The sequence below is a fragment of the Bos grunniens genome, chromosome 29 (assembly GCF_055505025.1).
Source record: "Bos grunniens cultivar Pamir isolate PY7600 chromosome 29, Bosgru_T2T1.0, whole genome shotgun sequence".
Classification (NCBI taxonomy): Eukaryota; Metazoa; Chordata; class Mammalia; order Artiodactyla; family Bovidae; genus Bos; species Bos grunniens.
This window is the reverse complement of record NC_141193.1, coordinates 49,626,626-49,648,958: the sequence shown is the minus strand read 5'-3', so window position 1 is coordinate 49,648,958 and position 22,333 is coordinate 49,626,626. Positions and strand designations below refer to the sequence as shown.

General features: G+C 46.0%; 1 protein-coding gene across 3 annotated transcripts in view; it reads right to left on the bottom strand.

The window, feature by feature from the left end:
* The window catches only part of FAT3 (FAT atypical cadherin 3), an 805,898-nt gene that overhangs the window by 52,617 nt on the left and 730,948 nt on the right, over positions 1-22,333 (bottom strand). For all 3 annotated transcript variants that reach the window (XM_086383385.1, XM_086383384.1, XM_086383386.1), the window contains 5 exons: positions 19,983-20,197; positions 18,662-18,799; positions 17,296-17,439; positions 10,802-10,999; positions 6,201-6,999 (listed from right to left, as the gene is read on the bottom strand). In XM_086383385.1, coding sequence (XP_086239511.1) covers positions 6,201-6,999; positions 10,802-10,999; positions 17,296-17,439; positions 18,662-18,799; positions 19,983-20,197 — 1,494 coding nt within the window. The remainder of the gene's footprint in view (positions 1-6,200; positions 7,000-10,801; positions 11,000-17,295; positions 17,440-18,661; positions 18,800-19,982; positions 20,198-22,333) is intronic.

Genomic DNA, 22,333 nt, shown 5'->3' with positions numbered 1-22,333 from the left:
AGGACAATTCACTGCTTCCAGTGCCTTTCACGGACTCCTCCAAGTAAGACAGAGAACTCCTTCCTTTATGCTTGCTCTCTATTCCAACTACACCACCTACAACTCTTTCTAGCTCCTATTCTTGATGGCCAAGGAACAGAGGACCTTCTGCTGTTTGTCTCAAAAAAGAGGATTCAAGGGGTCCTAGTAACTATCCTTAGCTGTCTGGAAGGCGGTTTGTATGGGAGGGTCAGACAGGTCAGGCTCCGTGTGGCTTAAAGAGTGCAGTGGGTGACCTCACAGGAGGGAGACTCGGTGCCCACGAAGCCAGCTGTCTCAGGTCCATCTTGAGAGGTAGCAAGTGCTAGGACTGGGCTCAAACCTCGGCTGCATTACTGCGGCAGGAGGATAGTAAATAGGATGGCCGAGGCGCGTGGGAAGCTGGAGTCAGTTAATTTCAAGTTTTCTCAAACCTGTGCAGAGGTAGGAGAGTACAGGGGTTGGGACGGCCAGGTGTGAATCCTGGCTTGACCTGCACTAGTTCTGTGGGATCCCGAGCAAGTCAACGGACCATTCTGAGTTGTAGCTTCCTTAACTTCTGAGGAAAGTTAATGATCCCTATCCTTTAGGGTGACTGTGAGGGTTAACTACAATTACACATGTGTGAAAGACAAAGCAGCAGCAGGTACAGTAATAGCAACAGCCCAGCTCAGTAAGTGTGAGCTGCTCCGCTGGTCCCTGCCTCCACCTGTGCACTGGTTGCGCGGGGCTTCTCACTTCCATCGCTCCGCTCTACAGCTCCCCAGCCTGGACTGACTCCTCCCCATGTCCTGTCCGATTCTAGGCATCCTTTCAGACCGAGGGCAGCGGCCTCAGCCTCAGGCCTTCTCCTCCCACCCTGCACAGCCTTCCGACAGTGGGCTGCCCCTGGCTGAGGGCCTGGCGCTGACACCTCACCCCACAGCACTGAGCTCACCCGTGACAGACGCTCCATGCATTTGAATGGAGCTTCAGTTTCAAGTCGGGGTTCCATGTCTGAACCAAGACTGGACAAATCAGGCACCCACTTCCACCAACACTCATAAACACACCAATCTTAAATGCTAATGGTCTCGGGGCAAGTCCATTCTCTTGGACAAGTGTCTCTCCTTTTTGATATGTATCTAGATCAGATTTTTAAAAAATCAATGAAAATCTTCCCAAATGGACCATCACCACTGCCCCAATACTCTGTCCTCTGATTTCCTCTTTGGAGCTCAAGGGCATTTATCATTCCCCAGGTTTTCTTACCCAAGTGCCAACATTCCCTGAACACCCAAGGTTTACCAGGAGCCATCTCAGGACAGCAGAACCCTTAAACTTCTGCTCAGACATGATGCTCCATGGGGGCTGGAATGTAATAAACCTCTTCGGCACTAAATTTCAAGCCTGCTTTCATTGTGTCAAAGCAAACCAGCATTTTAGTTCAAGATGCTTAATGATGTTAATTCAACCCAAAAAAAGTCTCCATGAGAGAAAGATGATACGGAAGTTGGGAGGAGGGTAGACTACTGACGCCAAGTTTGTATGAATATTTCTACACAGCCCAGAAAGGATCGCTACCTCTGTTTATCTCCTAATTATTCCACCAAGTGGTTGGAAAGTCCATTTACTGTATCTGCCAACCTTCCAGGCTAAACAGCAGCCAACACTACGGTGTGTGTGTGGGGGAGTGGGCTAGGAGCATTTACTGACTTCAATTATCTCTCCTTTCCAGTATATGAGAAAATGCCTAAAATGCTTAATGCTTTCCTTAACAGTTTTTCACTGTATTTTCATTTGATACGGTACTTTTGGAAAAGTGAGAGAACTATTAGTATTATAATGAGGAGCTCACCCCCTGAACCCACAGAAAACTTTTTCTATTTTATCTTGCTGTGAGATTTATTAGAGTTTGTTTTCCTAACCACCAGAATTAGGGTCACCAGGCTACATGCATATTGACTCAGGGCTCCACTCAAAGCCTCCTGTTATATTTGAGTGCAGGGCTCAGTAGTGGGCTTTTCTAGTAAGTCACAGGCCTACTGGAGTCCAAGTCCCTCTGCCATCCTGCCATGGGTCTGTGAGACTGGTGATCAGTCTGTCAGGAACAATGGGGTTACCTGAATATTCTTATAGTGTACATAGCATCGGGGTTATAAGTCGTATACAAAACGGAAGAGCTCTTGTTCTTAGGACGCAATAAAACAAGGACCCAAGAATAAAATATGGAAGAGCTCTTATTCTTAAGATGCAAGGAATAAAACAAGGACCCAACATAAAACTACATTGAATCAGTATGCCATTCTCACCAGCTATATGCCCTGGGCAAGGCAGGGAGCTATTGCATTTATAAAATGGAAATAATCATATAAAGCTGCTGAACATGGGGACTGGACCAGGTGGTGTTTTGAGGTCCTTTTACCACTAAAATTCAGTATTTTATTTTACAGCTTAGTTACACGAGTGACTTAAAGGTGGCAAGAGGCTGAGAGGTGGGCCTGAGTCTGCAGAGTTACCGCTCAGGAAATGCTCCCTTCTAGACTGAGAAAGCCTCTTCCTGGGATGTCTGGGACTGAATCACAAAAACTTCCAGAATTCTGGGTTTCCTGTGAGTAGAAGGATTTATAGGGACTCGAGAACAAGAGTCCTGGGCAAGGCTACCACCTTGAAACTCACTGCATTTAAAACATCAGTGTCTCTTTAAGGAGCGCCTTAAGGCTGAGAGTGGTGGTGGTTTAGTAACTCAGTCATGTCTGACCCTTTGCGATCCCATGGACCATAGCCCACCAGGCTCCTCTGTCCATGGGTCTCAGGCAAGAATGCTGGAGGGGGTTGCCATTTCTTTCTCCAGGGGATCTTCCCGAGCCACGGGTCAAACCTGAATCTCCTGCATTACAGGTGGATTCTTTTACTGCTGAGCCACCAGGGAGAGGTCCCCACTAATAGCAGACTAACAGTATCCTTAACCCTACAACCAGAAGGAACTGAATTCTGCCAACTCTGAAGTGAGCTTGGAAAAAGATTCTTCCCCTGAGCCTCTGGCTGGAGAGCCCCAGGTGTCTGACAGCTTGACTTCATCTTTGTGAATGCTTGAGCGGAGGAACCAGATGACAAGCTGTACCCACCTGCACTTCTGACCTACAGAACTGTGAGATAATAAGATCTTGTTGCTTTAAATCAAAAAATAAAGTAAAATAAACCATTGGTGTCTCTGGGGACTTCCCTGGCGGTTCAGTGGTTAAGACTGTGTTTCAACTGCAGGGCTCACTGGTTTGATCCCTGGTTGGGGAACTAAGATCCCACATACCATGCATGGTGTGGCCAAAATAAAAAAATAAAATATAACATCAGTGTCTCATGAAAGATGCAGAGGAAGATCCCTCTCTCCAACAAAATCACCCCTCTAAATCCCTACTGTAAAGAAAATCTGCCAAGCCTGCCCTCTGCCTGTCTCTGCTTGATGAACTCATACTCATCCTTCAAAACCCAGAACACAAGTGGTCTCTGGTCTCATCTAAATGTCACCGAAAGCTTTCCTCTGGCTGTGACAGGGACTCTGTGCCTTTTTCCTCCCCAGCATTTCTTATAATACTATTAAGGCAAATGGGGACTTGCAAAGCTGAGCTCGCAGCCGCCAGCTCCGGAGAGAAGGGACTGTGTCTTTTATTCACTTTGAATTTGCAGCACCTAAGACATTGCTGATGGGCTTCCCTGGTGGCTCAGATGATAAACAAACTGCCTGCAATGCGGGAGACCTGGGTTTGATCCCTGGGTTGGGAAGATCCTCAGGAGGAGGGCATGGCTACCCAGTGTAATGCTCTTGCCTGGAGAATTCCATGGACAGAAGAGCCTGGCGAGCTACAGTCCAGGGGGTCACAAAGAGTCGGACAAGACTGAGTGACTAACACAAAACATTGCTGCCACTGCAGATTTTTACTGAATGAAACAAGCTTTCAGAGAGCAAGGATTAATTAGCTGGTTTAGCTTCTCCTGCAGGGTCTGCCCTGTCCTATCTTGAACCTCTTTTGAACTGTGCTGTGAATCCCTGCAGGAAGGCTCTAGCAGACCTTTGGTGCATAAATCAATTTGCCTACAAAGGGAACCTAGGTGAGGTCTGGACAGCTGGCATTCATAAATTCTGCATGTTGGTGGCATCTGCCAGAAACACATTTCCCCTAGCATGCATGCATGCTTGGAATTACTTTGGAGCTAACTTATATACTCAACAGTTTGGACATCACTGCATCTCCACCTGATGGAAACACAAACAGAACTCACTGGGGACCACAGAGGGAGTAGCTTGCATGCTTCTAGGCTGCGTGGGGGTCATAGAAAGGTCTCCCGGAGGGAGCTGTGATTTCCGGGGCTTTTTTCTGATGAACTCATTCTCCAAAGGGCAACTCGAAACTCTCTGCAAAGGGAGAGGGTGAGGGCCATGTCTGTCCTCAATGATCTAAAGGGGTGTTTTATGAATGGCTTCTCTTCCGGCCACAGTCCATTTGGGTCAAGTTCATACTGGCTAGGAAAACGCCGGGTGTGATTTTCTTTGACGAGGGCAGTGAATTTATAGCACCACGTGTCAGAGAAAAAAAGAGGGAGTGAGCAATGCTTCTTGCTGACCACCATGGTCGACTCTGTGCAGCTATGGCCTCTGAGCAGGGAAGGTCAAAGTTCAGTGACTCTAGTTACATCGACAAACAGGAACCATTCCATCTCCGCCACTCTGCGGGCCGAACCCACCCCCAATTGTGCTCCCGAACATCTGGCCCTCAGGTTTCACTCAAGCAAACCCAGCTGCCCTTACGCACCCTGGTAGCTTCTGAATTTGTTTCCCTGCCTCTGGCCCGGCCCGTCTAACCCATCCCCTTAGCAGTCAGCAAGCTCTCCGTGAAAGACAGACTGATTCTGTGACTTCTCCACCTCAAACCAGCCGATGGCTCCCACTGCTTTGGGATGATTTCTAGGACTTCATCCTAATGGCTCTTGTGTGATCACTGCTCATAAGTCTCCTTTGTCATCACCAGAAAGCTCTTTCAACCCCCTTGGTGTAGGCTACTATCTTGCCCTTAAGCCTCATACAAACACATTCTCCACTGGAATGCTGTCCCTCTACTACCTTTTCCACACATCTAATTACTACTTTTCCTTTTTTGAAAAAATGGAAATATACTTGATTTACAGTGATGTGTTAGCTTCAGGTATACAGCAAAGTGATTCAGTTTTATATACATAATATATATTCTTTTCCAGGTTCCTTTCCATCATAGGCTATTATAAGATACTGAATACAGTTCCCTGTGCTACACAGTAGATCTTTTGTTGTTTATCTGTTTTATATGCAGCAGTGTGTATCTGTTAATCCCAAACTCCTGATTTATCTCCCCTGCCTTTCCCCTTTTGTAACCATAAGTTTGTTTTCTATGTCTGTGAGTCTATTTCTGTTTTGTAAGTTCACTTCTATCATTTTTTTAGATTCCACATATAAGTGATATCACATGACATATGATACAGCCACAGTGGAGAACAGTATGGAGATTCTGCAGAGAATCTAAAAACAGAATCTGAAGAATCTAAAAATCTAAAACTAAAAACAGCCACCATATGATCCAGTAATTCCACTTCTGAGCATGCATCTGGAAAAGGTGAAAACTCTAATTTGAAAAAAGTACATATACAATGTTCACAGCAGCACTATTTACAGTAGCTAAGACACAGAAGCAATCTATGATCAACAGATGAATGGACAAAGAAGATGTGGGGGGTGTGTGTGTGTGTAATGGAACATTACTCAGGCATAAAAAATGAAATAATGCCATCTGCAGATAACAGATAGACCTAGAAACTATCACACTAAGTGAAGTAAGTCAGACAGACAAAGACTAATTCCTGCTTATCTTTCATCTCAACCTAGAGAATAGTCCCTCCAGGAAAACTTCCCCCTTGATTGGGTCCCCTAAGGATGCTCATTGCAGGGACAATGCCCGCCCACTTGTATGTCTGGCTGCCCATAAGCTCCATGCTCCACCAAAGGGGGGCTGAGCCTGTCTTGATCACCCCGCAGCCCCGGCATCTCTCACGGTGAGAAGGCACATGGTGGGTGGTCCAGTGAGTGAATGAACTAAGACGTGCATGCAGGGATGGTAACCCAAGCCGCCTCACACAGCCCAGGCAGCGGAGGGGACGCTCCAAACCGCACTCACCATCGCAGGTGCAGCGCACGTTCCGGTAGAAACGTGGGCACACGAAGCTGATGCGGGCCGTGCTGTACGTCATGAGCGCGTGCGAGTCCAGTGACAAGCCCTGCTCGCAATGCTGCTCCTGACAGTCCAGCCCAGAGCAGTTCTTCTCCAGGATGGCCGAGATGCGCATGGCGTTCTCCAGGTGTCTCCTCGCGTTGGACAGCTTCTGGATGAGGTAGGCCGGCTTGTAGAACTCGCTGCTGTGCGTCTCCACTGCGAACAGCATGTCTAGCTCGCTGGTGCCTGCCACGGGCTGGATGCTAATGATGTGCAGGCTGTCCTGCTTCTGGGTCAGGACCGCGTTGCGCAGGGTGCGCCGGAACCCATGCATGTGGAGACCCACAAAGTCCTCGGGGGACACGTTCTCGAAGCGAATGGTGACGGTGTTCTGCAGCATCTCCTGCACCAGCTGCTCCACGTGCACGACCACGTCAATGGGCACCTGGAAGCGGCCGTCGCTCACCGACACGTTCAGGACGTACTTGCCGCTGTCCAAGCCCCCCAGGGCGATGATCTTCCCATCGTGACTGTTCACCTTGAACAAGCTCTTCTGCTCCGATTTCAGTGCAAATGTGAGGACGTCGTACATATCCTGATCTGTGGCGTGGATCTTCCCAATGACCCCACCAGGAAAGTCATCCTCCATGGTGACGATGAAAATCTCCAGGGGGATGGCTGTGGGCTTGTGGATACTCTCCTCAATGACCCGCACTCGGACGTAGGAGTGAGACACTTGCTGAGGTTTGCCAGAATCTTTCGCCTAAAATCACCCAGCAGGGAGGGAAGATGAGGAAGTAAGGCAAAAGCCCATGATAACTTTTAAAAAAGCAACATAACCCAGATAGAAAGTGTCTGCTCCTTTAACCACATTGCTGCTCCCTCCATCCCTTGTCATTATTCTACAAAATCTGAGCATGTACATATAAGTAAGAGGAGTGGTTTATCACTTTTGGTGCCCATAAGTGCACTCTGCTATGAGAATAAAATGTGTCAACATAATAAAGCCAGTGGGGGTGAACTGGAACGGAGGGATGCAGGGTGCTGTGAGATCCACAGTGCCCCAAAGAGGCTGGCTGTGTTTTAATTTAGGACAGAAGCCACAGCAGAGCCTCAAAAAGTGACATTCCCACTTAGAAGAGAAATCTTGGTTGTCTTTGGCTTCTTTGCTCTGCATGGGACCAGACAGCACTTTTCTGTACATTTAAGAAACAACGTTATTTCAAGTGAGAAGGACACAATATGGAGGCTTAGAATAAAGGGTGGTACAATGAGAAAAGCCTGAAAAAAGCCATTTTGTCTTCCTTCTTTCTGTAAGGACTGACAGAACCAACACCCTGACAGATCGTAACTGAGGACCTGCTGCATACAACGTGAAGGTGGTCAATGCCGGAGGACTTCTGCAAAGGGCAGATTCGCAGCAGCTGGGGCCCCAGGGTGGGAATCTCAGGATGGGGGCGGCCGGGAGATACCTCAGGAGATATGTCCTTGTATGTGGAAGGCAGTGTGAAAGCAGGAGCTTGGTCATCTCATGGACCCGAGTTCAAATCTTTGCTCTTCCTCTAACTATGTGTCTGGCCTGGAATAAGTCACTTAACTTCTTCAAGCTTCAATTTTTGTATCTTATTTGAGTGAAATAGTCCTATCTACTTCACAGGATTCTTGTACTGTGGGGATTAAGACTCACGTGATTGCAACATACTTGGCACAGACCTGACCCACAGAAGTACCTGATGCATGAGAGTTAATGTGATTGTTGTTATCTTTATTATTTCCATAACCACATGCTTTTTAAAATGGACTATCCAACCAGTCCATTCTGAAGGAGATCAGCCCTGGGATTTCTTTGGAGGGAATGATGCTAAAGCTGAAACTCCAATACTTTGGCCACCTCATGCGAAGAGTTGACTCATTGGAAAAGACTCTGATGCTGGGAGGGATTGGGGGCAGGAGGAGAAGGGACGACAGAGGATGAGATGGCTGGATGGCATCACTGACTCATTCGATGGACGTGAGTCTGGGTGAACTCTGGGAGTTGGTGATGGACAGGGAGGCCTGGCATGCTGCGATTCATGGGGTCGCAAAGAGTTGGACATGACGGAGCGACTGAACTGAACTGAACTGATATGAACAGAGATGCTAGAATGGAAAATTCACTTACAGGGAGACTGATTTAGCAAATAGGACTGAACTTGAAGTCAAACCGTGTAGAGCCTTGAAGGACAATGATGAGTTCAGACCCCATAGGTCAGAGGCTGCCCACTCAAAGATCAGAGGCCAGAAAGGCAAGAAGCCACTGGGTGTAAGGTAACAGACCCATGGTCCTGTGGGCTAAGAAGAACTGGACAGTCATGTCTGCCTAAAAACCCTAAAATTCAGTGTCTGAACAAGCCAGAATTCACAAGGTTTCTGGCAATAGGGAGCTCAGATGTTTTTAGTTTAGGGGTTAGCACCCATTTTCTGTAAAGGGCGAGACAAGAAATACTTTAAGTTTTGGGGTTATATGATCTGTATCAACTACTCAACTTCCAGCAAGAAGGCAGCTCAGAGCATATGTAAATGAACTGGAAAGGCTGAGTTCCCGTAAAACTTTATTTATAAAAACAGGTTGAAGACAGGATGTGGTTGAGGGGTTACAGTCTGTTGACCTCTGGTTTAGTGGAATAAGATAATCAAAGTGGAATGATTAGCCTGGAAAGGGTACAGACATAGATCAGAAAGAATAAAGCTGAAGCCAGAGGAACATCCAGGAGGTTTTGCAATAGTCTCAGTATGGGACAATTTAGAATAAAGGGGGGAGATTGCAAAGGGTATATACCTGATGCACGCTGAGACATTCTGGAAACAGAATGTGGGCCTCGGTGGTAAATTTAATATAAGGGACAAGTAGCAGAAAGCTCTCCATGGTGTTTACAAAGTCTGAGATGTGAAATATGCTAACAGCCAGAGAAGGTAGGCAAAGAACTGTACTGGCTTCTGTGTGTACTCAAATCAGTCAGTCGTGTTTAACTCTGCGACCCCATGGACTATAGCTCTCTAGGCTCCTCTGTCCATGGGATTTTCCAGGCAAGAATATTGGAGTGGATTGTCATTTCCTCCTCCAGGGGATCTTCCCTATGCAGGGATCGAACACAAGTCTCTTGCATCTCCTGCACTGGCAGGCAGGTTCTTTACCACTAGTGCCAGCTGGGAAGCCCCAGTAGCTTCTGTGAGAAGGTACTAAAACTCTCTCCTTGACCTTGAGGACCTCTAACTGTGATATAAAGTCATTTACATAATATTGTTGAAGGAGTGGGTGACAACTGAAGAGTTTATCAATGTGCTTCAAGCCAAAAGTCATTAATTTGAAAGGTTTCGTGGGGTAGGGTAAGCCATAACTTATCCAAAGAGATAAGGTACACAAAAGACTATTCTCATCATTGCCACTATTAATAATAGGTTGCTGTCTGTGCCAACTGTGCTTAAAAAACAGTCACTCAGTCTCACTGATGGGACCCACGTCTTGGGACTGGCAAAATTTGCAACCAGGGGTTTTTTTAGCACTCTCTCGTTTCCTGCTTCTGTTCATGCCCTTCCTGTAACTGCCACTTCCGCCTCTTGGTCTCCCTTCATTCGACATCATGACCTTGAGGAAGCTGAAATGTTGGGAGGCCACTGCCACCCGAGTCCCTGTTCCTGTTTCCCCTCTCTGGGGAAACTTACCAAGAAGTGTGGTGTGCTAAGTCTCTTTAGTCATGTCCAACTTTGTTATCCTATGGACTATAGCCCTCCAGGCTCCTCTGTCCATGGGATTCTCCAGGCAAGAACATTGGAGTGAGTTGCCATGCCTTCCTCCAGGGGATCTTCCCAACCCAGGGATCAACCTGTGTCTCTTACGTCTCCTGCATTGGCAGGCGGGTTCTTTACCACTAGTGCCATCTGGGAAGCTCAAGCAGAGGTCTCTTAAAAAGCAGAGGTCATGAAATATTAATATGAAAATATCAATATTAATATGAAAAATTAATAGCTTCATTACACCAGGACAAGGATTGGTCGTTTCCCAAGTCGGGTGATCCGGGAAATACTTCTCAGTACCAAGAAGTAATGGAGAAGGAAATGGCAACCCACTCCTGTATGCTTGCCTGGAAAATCCCATGGATAGAGGAGCCTGGCAGGCTATACAGTCCATAGGGTTGCAATGAGTGGGACATGACTTAGCAACTAAATGACAACCACCCCCAAGCAGTAAACCTTGACCAGTGAGTTGTCCTTGGGCTTCATATGGAGCCTGAGAAGTGTTCAGAATACAGATTTAAGCCAGAGACCATCGGCCCAGCACACCCTGCAGGAAAGTCCCTTTTCAACAATGATGCTTCCTTTCCTTCCTGTTCAATTTCACACACAGAGGCCTCTTTTACTGGTGTGAAATTGAATTTGAGATTAAAAGGGGAACACTCCTACACGGTAATGAATTATGTTGACTTGCTCAACAGAAAAAAAAAAAAAAACAAAACAAAACAACCAAGGGGCAGAGCCCGTAGTAGAGGAGAAAGCTGGCCTGCAACAGGTAGAGGATGAGGCCATACCTGGACACACAGCACGTACTCTGGAGACTCCGTGTGCTGGAAGACCACGGCTGACCTCAGGATCCCGTCCGAGTCCAACACGAACGCCTCCTCTTCATTTCCCGACAAAATAGAGAAGGAGAAGGGAGGCCCATTGTGAAAGGAGTCTTTGTCTGTCACCATGAGCTGCAGAACGCTGGTGCCTACTGGCTTATTTTCCTGCATAAGAGAGTATATTAAAAGGGAAGATAAAATTACACCTCTTCGCACATTTAAAAAAAAACCCATCATTACCGGCTGAGAGTGCTGGGCTAGAAAGCAGAGCTTTTAATGGAAGGGATTCCCTGTGATATTATCTCGTCTTCTGAAAAATGCTGGTGTCTGTAAGCATCATCCCATCATTGGCTGCCTCCCCAGACTGCCCCGTGAGACAATGAGCTGCAGGTGAGAACACAAGGACTTGGCCTTGAACTGCTTTGCAGGTTCCAAGGACGCTGCCTGGCTCCATCTGTCCTTGAAAGGCCGGAATTGCCCTGAGTTCACCCAGATGGCTCTGGAAATCCACGGTACTCATCAGCCTTCATGACGGCATCAGAAATCCACTAGAGGCAAGAAAACATCAACCTTTTGGGATGGAAAATCTTTCCTCACACTTGTCACAACACGATTACGCTGAGGTCCAACACAGTGACATGGTGTCACCATACTGGACTTTTACGGAGACATACTGGCAACTTCCTGGTAGAAATACAAAGGCATGTGTTGGGTGGAAAATAGGGCTTTAAATCCCACCCATCAGAAGACAGTTCCTCTGTTTCTTGAGGGAAGAAAAAGGGGATGGGATATTCCTCAATCAGAGAATGAAGAGAAAAGACATCTACAACTTCATCAGAAGTTTAGGAAGCCCAGATGTCCTTATGCCAATGTTATATTGCTGAAACTTTGCCTTATATCTCAGATGGTAACACAGAGACTCTTAGTCACTCCTTCTCAGGTCCAAGGTTGTCCTCTGAAAACACTAAATTAAATTCCTCAGTGGCTTGGGCGCCAGTTTCCTTGCTCTGCCCTGTCTGGACTTCAGCATTACCAGAGTGCAGGCCTGGAATCAGCTTCATTAGTTCAGGCCTTCTGATGAGATTGACTTTGGATTAACCAAGTCTGGGTCACAGAGATGGAGACAGTGACACCCTGCATGATAGGAGTCATGCACAGGGAGGGTGCACTCACGTTTTAGGTGCCGAATTTGTCTTATAAGAACCATGTGTTGGAAAAAGAAAATTATTTTTGGGTGAACAATGGGAGGAGCATTATTTTTTTTGCAAGAGAATGAGGCGAGGAAAACCTCAGAGACCTCTCATTTGCTTCTCCTCTCAAGTGGCCTTTGGGTCACTGGGAACCAGACACTGGCTCTCTCTGGGATCAGTCATGGAAACGCCCAGCCATGCACAGATTTACCGGGGCACACTGACAGCAGCCTCAGCACCACACCAAATAGATTTATGGATTTGTTTGCTCTCTCTCTAAAAGCCATTTCCTCTGCAGAAGAGAGAGGGAGAGAGGATGTGTGCCCGAGGGGTCGCACGTGAGGAAGGAGGGTGAAATACAGTGCAGACGGCCACGTTGCAGACAGGAGCCATGGTCACCGCTCAAGGGCTGAGTCTCTGTTCCTCCCTGGCTGACTTCCTGGAGCATGGGTGAGGACAGGCCATCAGGCTGATGGATCGTGTCATAAAAGCACAGGTTGCTGTGGCAGAGCCCATTTTCCATGGGGCTAGTGTGGAGCGGGGGAGGGGGAGACAGTGGCCCCGAGGGGACAGGGGTTGGGGGGGAGCCAAACCATAGAGGGGATAGGGCGCCGGGGTGAGGGGAGGGCATCAGAGCCTGAGCAAGCTCTGTAGAGTCGCGGAGGGGCAGGCACACACAGCTGCTGGAAAAGGCATCAGAGAGGAGAGGGAAAACAAACACCCCCAGAGAAGGAATCCGGTTCCCCTGAGGAAGCGCTGACAAGGGAGCAGAGATGCTCAGCCTGATCCTGGGGGGCCCAGTGGGGCAGGTCTGGGGGGGCAGAGGGGTGGCTATGGATGGCCAGACTCAAAGTCTTGAATGTTGCTCCAAAGGGGGTCTCTCGAGACCTGGCTCACTCTCATCTCCCCTTCTACCCACAAAGTCCTGGGAACCCGTAGGGGTGATTCTGAGGCTGATTTCCTAGAATATCTGTAGCCATCCCAGTACACATCTGTCCATCCCTGTCTCCTATAAATCCTCCACGCTGACAGTGTTCCTGGATTGGGTTTCCTGATCCTCCTGAAGTCGGGCTTCCAGCTTTTGAAATGCTAGGAAATGGAAGTAGCTCAGTGCTTAGGACTTGTATTCATGAGATATCTTTTGAATAAAAATAAAAAAGGTAGGATGAAAAGTTGTTCTCTCTGAGAGCAGAATACCAGCAGGAAGTCACTGTCTCCTGCAGTCTAATTTTAGAGAGCAGGTGGGCTTAAAGTGCTAAACAAACTGCTTATGGAAGACTGATTTTAATGAGCAGTTCTAGCCTGATGGCCAATCCCTCTTTGACAAACGAGATGGCTCCTATCAATAGCCCCTGCTAGAACAGCACAAAGTGCTTAAAGGCAGCCTGTCATTGTGGCAGAGAATACTCTCTTCTGAAGACAGACCTGAATTCAAATGCTGACTCCAGCACTTTACAGCTGCCTGACCTTGGGTGGGCTACTGAACCTCCCAGATCCTAACCTCCTTCACTCTAAACCAGGGGCTGGGCCACAATGGGGACAGATGTACAGAAAGCACTTGACACTTGAGAGAACCCCACTGGCAAATTTTTTCTTATCAATGTTTATTAATCAGTTGCAGTGAAAGAATCAGGCTCTTTTCATACCAGCTGGGAGAAATACCAACAACCTCAGATATGCACATGACACCACCCTAATGGCAGAAATTGAAGAGGAACTAAAGAGCCTTTTGATGAAGCTGAAAGAGGACAGTGAAAAAGCTGGCTTAAAACTCAACATTCCAGCCATAGAAGGAACATACCTCAACATAATAAAAGCCATATATGATAAACCCACAGCAAACATTATCCTCAATGGGGAAAAATTGAAAGCATTTCCCCTAAAGTCAGGAACAAGACAAGGGTGCCCACTCTCACCACTAGTATTCAACATAGTTTTAGAAGTTTTAGCCACAGCAATCAGAGAAAAAAAAAGAAATACAAGGAATCCAGATTGGAAAAGAAGAAATAAAACTCTCACTGTTTGCAGATGACATGATCCTCCACACAGAAAACCCTAAAGACACCATCAGAAAATTACTAGAGCTAATCAATGAATATAGTAAAGTTTCAGGATATAAAATTAACACACAGAAATCCATTGCATTCCTATACACTAGCAATGAGAAAACAGAAAGAGAAATTAAGGAAACAATTTCATTCACCATTGCAACAAAAAGAATAAAATACTTAGGAATAAATCTACCTAAAGAAACAAAAGACCTATATATAGAAAACTATAAAACACTGATGAAAGAAATGAAAGATGACACAAATAGATGGAGAAATATACCATGTTCATGGATTGGAAGAATCAATATAGTGAAAATGAGTATACTACCCAAAGCAATCTAGAAATTCAATGCAATCCCTATCAAGCTACCAACGGTATTTTTCACAGAACTAGAACAAATAATTTCACAACTTGTATGGAAATACAAAAAAACTTTGAATAGCCAAAGCAATCTTGAGAAAGAAGAATGGAACTGGAGGAATCAACCTACCTGACTTCAGACTATACTACAGAGCTACAGTCATTAAGACAGTATGGTACTGGCATGAAGACAGAAACACAGACCAATGGAACAAAATAGAAAACCCAGAAATAAACCCATGCACCTACAGGCACCTTATTTTTGATAAAGGAGGCAAGAATATACAGTGGGGCACAGACAGCCTATTCAATACATGGTGCTGGGAAAACTGGACAGCCGCATGTAAAAGAATGAAACTAGAACACTTTCTAACACCATACACAAAGATAAACTCAAAATGGTTTAAAGACCTAAATGTAAGTCCAGAAACTATAAAACTCCTAGAGGAAAACATAGGCAAAACACTCTCTGACATAAATCACAGCAGGATTCTCTATGCCCCACCTCCCAGAGTAATGGAAATAAAAGCAAAAATAAACAAATGGGACCTAATTAAACTGAAAAGCTTTTGCACAATGAAGGAAACTATAAGCAAGGTGAAAAGACAGCTTTCAGAATGGGAGAAAATAATAGCAGCTTATGCAGCTCAATTCCAGAAAAATAAACAACCCAATCAAAAAATGGGCCAAAGAACTAAACAGACATTTCTCCAAAGCAGACATACAGATGGCTAACAAACACATTAAAAGATGCTCAACATCATTCATTATCAGAAAAATGCAAGTCAAAACCACAATGAGGTACCATCTTACGCTGGTCAGAATGGCTGCTGTCAAAAAGTCTACAAACAATAAATGCTGGAGAGGGTGTGGAGAAAAGGGAACCCACTTCACTGTTGGTGGGAATGCAAACTAGTACAGCCACTATGGAGAACAGTGTAGAGATGCCATAAAAAACTGGAAACAGACCTCCCATACAACCCAGCAATCCCACTGCTGGGCATACACACTGAAGAAATCAGAATCGAAAGAGACACGTGGACCCCAGTGTTCATCACAGCACTGTTTGCAATAGCCAGGACATGGAAGCAACCTAGAAGTCCATTGGCAGACAAATGGATAAGAAAGCTGTGGTACATGTGAGAGAGTCATTTCCTAGGCAGGTTGATAGGGAGTCTAGGGGTCCCCAAGGAGAGAGGGGTCTGGAATTCTCAAGGAGGAAAAAAGGACAAACTTTTTTTCTTTCTCCACATTCCTTAGGATTATATACCAATAATGTATCCTGCCTAAGGACAGTCTTTGGATTCAACCTTCTGTTATTTTAAAATGTTAATTATGGGAGTATACCTGGTCTTTACAAGGATGCATCTTGCCTGAGGACAGTGTTATCTTAAAATGTAAATTATGGGAGTAGGTCGGAGGAGGTCTTTACAACCTCCAGACATTCTTTGGATTATATAACCTCATTATTAACACTAGCAAGCGGGTACTCTTTCTGCCCCCTTCTGATGCCTATGTCAGAAGCTTTCTCTATCTCCTTTATACTTTAATAAAACTTTACTACACAAAAGCTCTGAGCGATCAAGCCTCGTCTCTGGCCCCGGATTGAATTCTTCTCCTCCGGAGGCCAAGAATCCCGGTGTATTTGCGTGATTCAACAACAACCTTTCACATGTACACAATGGATTATTACTCAGCTATTAAAAAGAATGCATTTGAATCAGTTCTAATGAGGTGGATGAAACTGGAGCCTATTATACAAAGCGAAGTAAGTCAGAAAGAAAACTACCAAAACAGTATATTAACGCATATATATGGAATTTAGAAAGATGGTAACAATGACCCTGTATGCAAGACAGCAAAAGAGACACAGATGTAAAGGACAGACTTTTGGACTCTGTGGGAGAAGGCAAGGGTGGGATGCTTTGAGAGAGTAGCATTGAAACATGTATATTATCAAATGTGAAACAGATCACCAGTCCAGGTTCTATGCATGAGACAGGGTGCTCAGGGCTGGTGCTCTGGGATGACCCTGAGGGATGGGATGGGGAGGGAGGTGGGAGGAGGGGTTCAGGATGGGGACGCATGTACACCCATGGCTGATTCATGTCAATGTATGGCAAAAACCACAGCAATATTGTAAAGTAATTAGCCTCCAATTGAAATTAATTAATTAATTAAAAAAAAAAACACCTCAACATTAAGAAACCTAAGATCATGGCATCTGGTCCCATTACTTCATGGCAAATAGATGGGGAAATAATGGAAACAGTGAGAGACTTGATTTTCTTGGGCTCTAAAATCACTCTGCTGATAAAGGTTTGCATAAAGCTATGGTTTTTCCAGTAGTCATGTGTGGATCTGAGAGTTGGACTATAAAGAAGGTTGAGCACTGGAGAACTGATGCTTTCAAATTATGGCTCTGAAGGAAACTCTTGAGAGTTCCTTGGACAGAAAGGAGATCAAACCAGTCAATACTAAAGGATATCAACCCTGCATATTCCTTGGAAGGACTGATGCTGAAGCTGAAACTCCAATAATTTAGCCATCAGGTGTGAAGAGCCGACTCTCTGGGAAAGACTCTGATGCTGGGAAAGATTGAAGGCAGGAGGAGAAGGGGACGACAGAGGATGAGATGGGGCATCATCAACTCAATGGATATGAGTTTGAGAATCTCTGGGAGATGGTGAAGGACAGGAAAGCCTGGCACACCGCCCTCCATGGGGTCGCAAAGAGTCGGACACGACTTAGGGACCAAACAAGAACAACAAATGATGTGATGAGTTGATAAGGAAACCACAGCAGAGGATGGAGGCTGAGTGAATCAGCACAGGTGCCTGGCAGGCCAGATTTGCTTACCTGAATCACAGCGGTAGCGTTAGCAGGTGTAAAGACTGGGCTGTTGTCATTCACATCAGAAATATCGATGTTGACAGTGGCAGTTGAGGACATCGCAGGCATGCCGCTGTCTACTGCCTGGACGAGCAGGGAGTATCCAGACACCTACCAAAGCACAAAGGGCCCACAGTAAAGATCATGGTGCCTGCTTCCTTCTGGGCCTACACAGAGGTGCTGTGGGCTTGCTATGCTCTGCTAAAGATGAGCTGTCTTCACTTTGAGTCTTTGGACCAGGTTTCTCAACCTGGGCACCAGCTGGCATTTGGAGCCGGATCATTCTTTGTTGCCAGGGGATGATCTGTGCATTGTAGGATGTTTAGCAGCACCCCTAGTCTCTACCCACTAGAAGTCAATATTGCCTCTGACCATTTGTCAGAAACAAAAATGTCTCCCAAATATTGCCAGATGTCCCCTGGAGGTACATCGCTCCTGTTTAGAAGCACGGCCCTTGGCCTTTGTTTAAATCACAACAGTTGTCACCACTGATCTGTCTCATGTATCAGTTTTGATACTTCGGGAGTACCTTATGGGGATCTATCACACAGTGAGATCTTTCTAAGCATCACGTCTATGGCATCTTTTTCCGTATTTTAACTTCACTTTGAAGACACATTTTTGGTCAAAAAAGACAATGTTTAGAAACTTGGTTTCACCTTGACAGAGGAATCTTCTGAATCATTCTTTCTAACCTAGATACCTTCAGGTAGTCCTTTTGTGTCTGCTCACTTAGGGCCAATGCTGCTCATGAAATCAGGACCACAGAATCCCAATGCTGAATGTACTTTTCTGCCTTCTTGCTTTGGAAGGACAGAAATTCAAACCATTCAGAAATATACACTTTTGCTTTTTCTTTAAAACTTCCCTAAATAAGAAACCATCAGTATCTATTGGCAGCAAGTTCTTTCAAAGGTTTTAATGCAAATATTCCCTGCTGCATTTCAGCCCATTTCTATTTACTCCAATTATTTAGACTGGAGAGTGCTCGCACGCTCAGTTGCTCAGCTCTGTTTAACTTTTTGCCACCCCATGGACTGTAGCAGTCCTGTGTCCTGTGTAGCCCACCAGGCTCCTCTGTCCATGGGATTTCCCAGGCAAGAATACTGGAGTGGGCTGCCATTTCCTTCTCCAGGGGATCGTTCCAATCCAGGTATCAAAATCGTGTCTCTGCAGCTCCTGCATTGACAGGTAGATTCTTTACCACTGAGCCACCTGGGAAGCCCATTTAGAATGGAGAACCTCCCTACTTATACTCACAGAATCCATGCCTGATTTCAGTGAAGGGGGTGGGGATCGTGGATGGGAAGGGAGCAGGCCTGAACTAGCTTACCCGTTCCCGGTCCAATTTCTTCTTAACTTTCACAAGTCCCAAGACAGGATCCACAGCAAATTCATTATCCCGGTCTCCATTCACAATGGAAAAACGAATCTGTCCATTGGGCTGGCTGTCTGCATCTTCTGCTATTAGCTTCACAGGACACAAACAAAACAAAGATATGACAGGGGCGACCCAGAAAAGGTTTATTCTTAGGGTCCAGGTCTTTACAAATGGGCACTGCTCTGACAGGTTTCTTGGGTGCATTGCTCACCAGTGCCAGCAATCAGGCCCCAGGGGGAGAGATTTTGGGTTAGCCTAAGAAGGAAAGCACCATTACTGGAACTGTTATTTTATTTCTCTTCATTTTCATCTGAATGCAGCCTGATGCTTGTTAGGCCTGATTTCCCTCAGGCCTTGAGCCAGTTAAGACAGACCCCAAACTAACTGATAGGGATACTTCAGTAATTCTTTACCAATTCTGCAAAACAATGATCTCTGCCACTGAGTTGGATGTTTTGTAAACCTATGCACTTCCATGTTAAGGAAGTCCAAGAGAACTTCCTTTTCCACACGGCTAACATGCAGACCCACTGTCTCCTGCTCTGAGTTGCTGATTTGGCGTTTGTATGTACAGAAATAGTCTCATATAGTTCCAGGCCCCAGGAGAGAGGGCCTGCAGGGTCTACCAGGGAGGTGTAAAGAAGGAACATCTCCAACTTGGTGCTGCAGGAGTCAGGAAGGCACCCCTGCAGCTTAGGGGTGGTGAGGGTCCTGAGGACGGGGCTCCCTGTTTCCCGATGTAACTTTTATATCTAAGAGAACCTGTGTTCTCCTAACACATGTTCTTACTGCTATTAGAAAAAAGTTCCTTCCAGAAAGAGCTCCTCTAAGAGTGGCCAATCGATCTTAAGCTTGATCCTATTTGTAGCTGCCTTACCGTGTGTGTGTATGTGTGTGTGCGTGCGTGTTTGGTGTGGGGGAGGTGGAAATAATTTTTTTCTGTCTTCAGACTTGTCATCTAAGTTACAAACTTATAGCAGCTATTAGGAATTAATTCCACAGTCTGTTTTGTTTCCTTGAAAAACGTCCACTCCTGGGAGGAAAGTGGTTAAAGATCGCCTACCCCTTGCTGTAAATGAACTTATCAGACCCTCTCTAACAGACAGAATGGGGGAGGAGCAGCTGAAAGACTGGTGTCTGAGTAGAGTTCTTGGGGACCAAAGGGAGCCTGAAAGGAGAAAGTGTGAAGATAATCCAAGATGGACTTTGCTCACTTTTTCACTCTCTTGAAGATCATTCATCCGAAATACCTAGACCTCCTTCTGGCACCTACCAAAATGACTGAGTCCCCGACCAAGGCGTCTTCACTTATGACAGCACTGTACACGTCCTGGCTGAACTCGGGAGGGTTGTCATTCACATCCGTGAGGTTGATGCCGACAGTGGTCACAGCGCTGAGGGCAGGTGTCCCGCCATCTTTCGCTTCCACCACGAGGTAAAACTTTCTGCATAATTCATAGTCCAGGGCCTCAGATACAGAAATACCCCCTTTGAAGAAAAATGGGGAGTTTTAGATTTAATCAGGAAAAAACGAAACACTCTGGTCAGCAGCTCCACAATCATGGTAATATCTGTGACATCGTCTCCAGCCAAGACTGAGATATTCAGGAATTTGTTTATTTAATGCCTGCTGAAAGCATCCCAAAGTCTGATTAACGCTGTCAGTTAAAACACAGCTACCCATCAGACACAACACTGAAGAAATCGAGTCTTTGTTTATTTCTGCAACAGTGTCAGAACCCCTCAAGCAGCTGGAAATCTCTGGCATTATTCACCCTTATGGGAAGAGGGGCAGGAGCAAGCGGCCCCCAGAAATGTCTCCCCAGGATTCCTCCAGAAGACCAGGCAGACTGAGACTGAGCCAAGATGCATCAATGTGATTCTATGACCTCAACCCTCATCAGTTAGTGTATGTGTGTGTGTGCTAAGTCACTTCTGTCGTGTCCGATTCTGTACGACACTATGGACTGTAACCCACCAGGCTCCTCTGTCCATGGGATTCTCCAGGAAAGAATACTGGAGTGGGTTGCCATTTCCTCCTCCAGGGGATCTTCCCCACCCAGGGATTGAACCCCCGTCTCTATATCTCCTGCATTCACAGACAGGTTCTTTACCAGTAGCACCACCTGGGAAGGACCAGTTAGTATATACTTGTGAACTTCACCTAAGTCTTAAATTGAATTACCCACTAAGGTGCCTTACCTACTCACAATGTGCTTATCTAAAACTTTTAGGTCACAAAGAGGACAAAGAAAGTTAAGGATACTGTAACATGCTGGAGAAGGAAACACTTGGGAATCTGTAACCAAAAGAAGTGTGAGTTTAGTGTCCACAACTACAGAGAAGAGCTAACACTCATGAAAGTGAAAGTGAAAGTTGCTTAGTCTTGTCAGACTCTTTGCGACCCCATGGTCCATACAGTCCATGGAATTCTCCAGGCCAGAATACTGGAGTAGGTAGCCTTTCCCTTCTCCAGGGGATCATCCCAACCCAGGTCTCCTGCATTGCAGGCAGATTCTTTACCAGCAGAGCCACAGGGGAAGCCCAAGAATACTGGAGTGGGTAGCCTATCCCTTCTCCAGTTGATCTTCCCTACCCAGGAATTGAACTGGGGTTTCCTGCACTGCAGGCGGATTCTTTACCAACTGAGTTATCAGGGAAGCCCAACACTCATGGTACAGTTATTTAAGCAGATAAAAAAGGTGAAAGCAGCTAGCTGGGTGGCACCCTCACAATGGGCTCCCTGAGTTCTCTTTCCCATCCATCCTAGTCCTTTCTGGTGGGCAACCTAGTCCTGAGCTCCGCAGTTGGTAGTTGATCACTGTGCCGTTTGCAGGGAAGTTCTCAAGGGCATTTCCCTGGTGACTCAGATGGTAAAGAACCCGCCTGCAGTGCGGGAGACCCGGGTTCAACCCCTGGGTAGGGAAGATCCCCTGGAGAAGGGAACGGCTACCCTCTCCGGTATTCTCGCCTGGAGAATCCCATGGACAGAGGAGCTTGGGGGGCTACAGTCCATGGGGTCGCAGTTGGACACGGCTGAACAACTAACACTTTCACCTGGAAAAGAGTCACTGAGATCAAGGTGAGTACATTTCATTCGTTCTCTTTCCAGACAGGCAGCTTCTCTAGCGGCTAAGGCTGCCTCTACCTAAGGTGAGAAGCAGAAGTCATACTCATAATAAGGGCCTCTTTCTTGCCATAATTAAGTTTTCTTAGCAATTACCACCTCTAGCGCTTTATTTTACATCCCAGTCTCGTTATCCAGAGTCATATTTAAACAGTACTTAACCACTTCCTCATGGTATTCATATACAATGGCCATAACTAGACAAGCTAAGGCTAACACATATTTAAATGAGGAAAACTCCCACACATTTTAATTTGAAGTAATGACCTTAATAAGCAGGGTTACTGCTGGGAGAAGCAGCTACTGCAATCCTTTCAGTAGTTTTCACCCTCCCATTCTAAGGGTGGGGACTATATCTCCTCCAATTTTTTCACCCTCACGGCATAGCTGTGTTACGTAGAGGTTAGAGAATGTATCCCAGAGTCAGGAAGATCTGAATTCAAATTCTGGATTCCCCACTCCCATTCCCACTTACTCTCACTGGAGGAATTATTTAA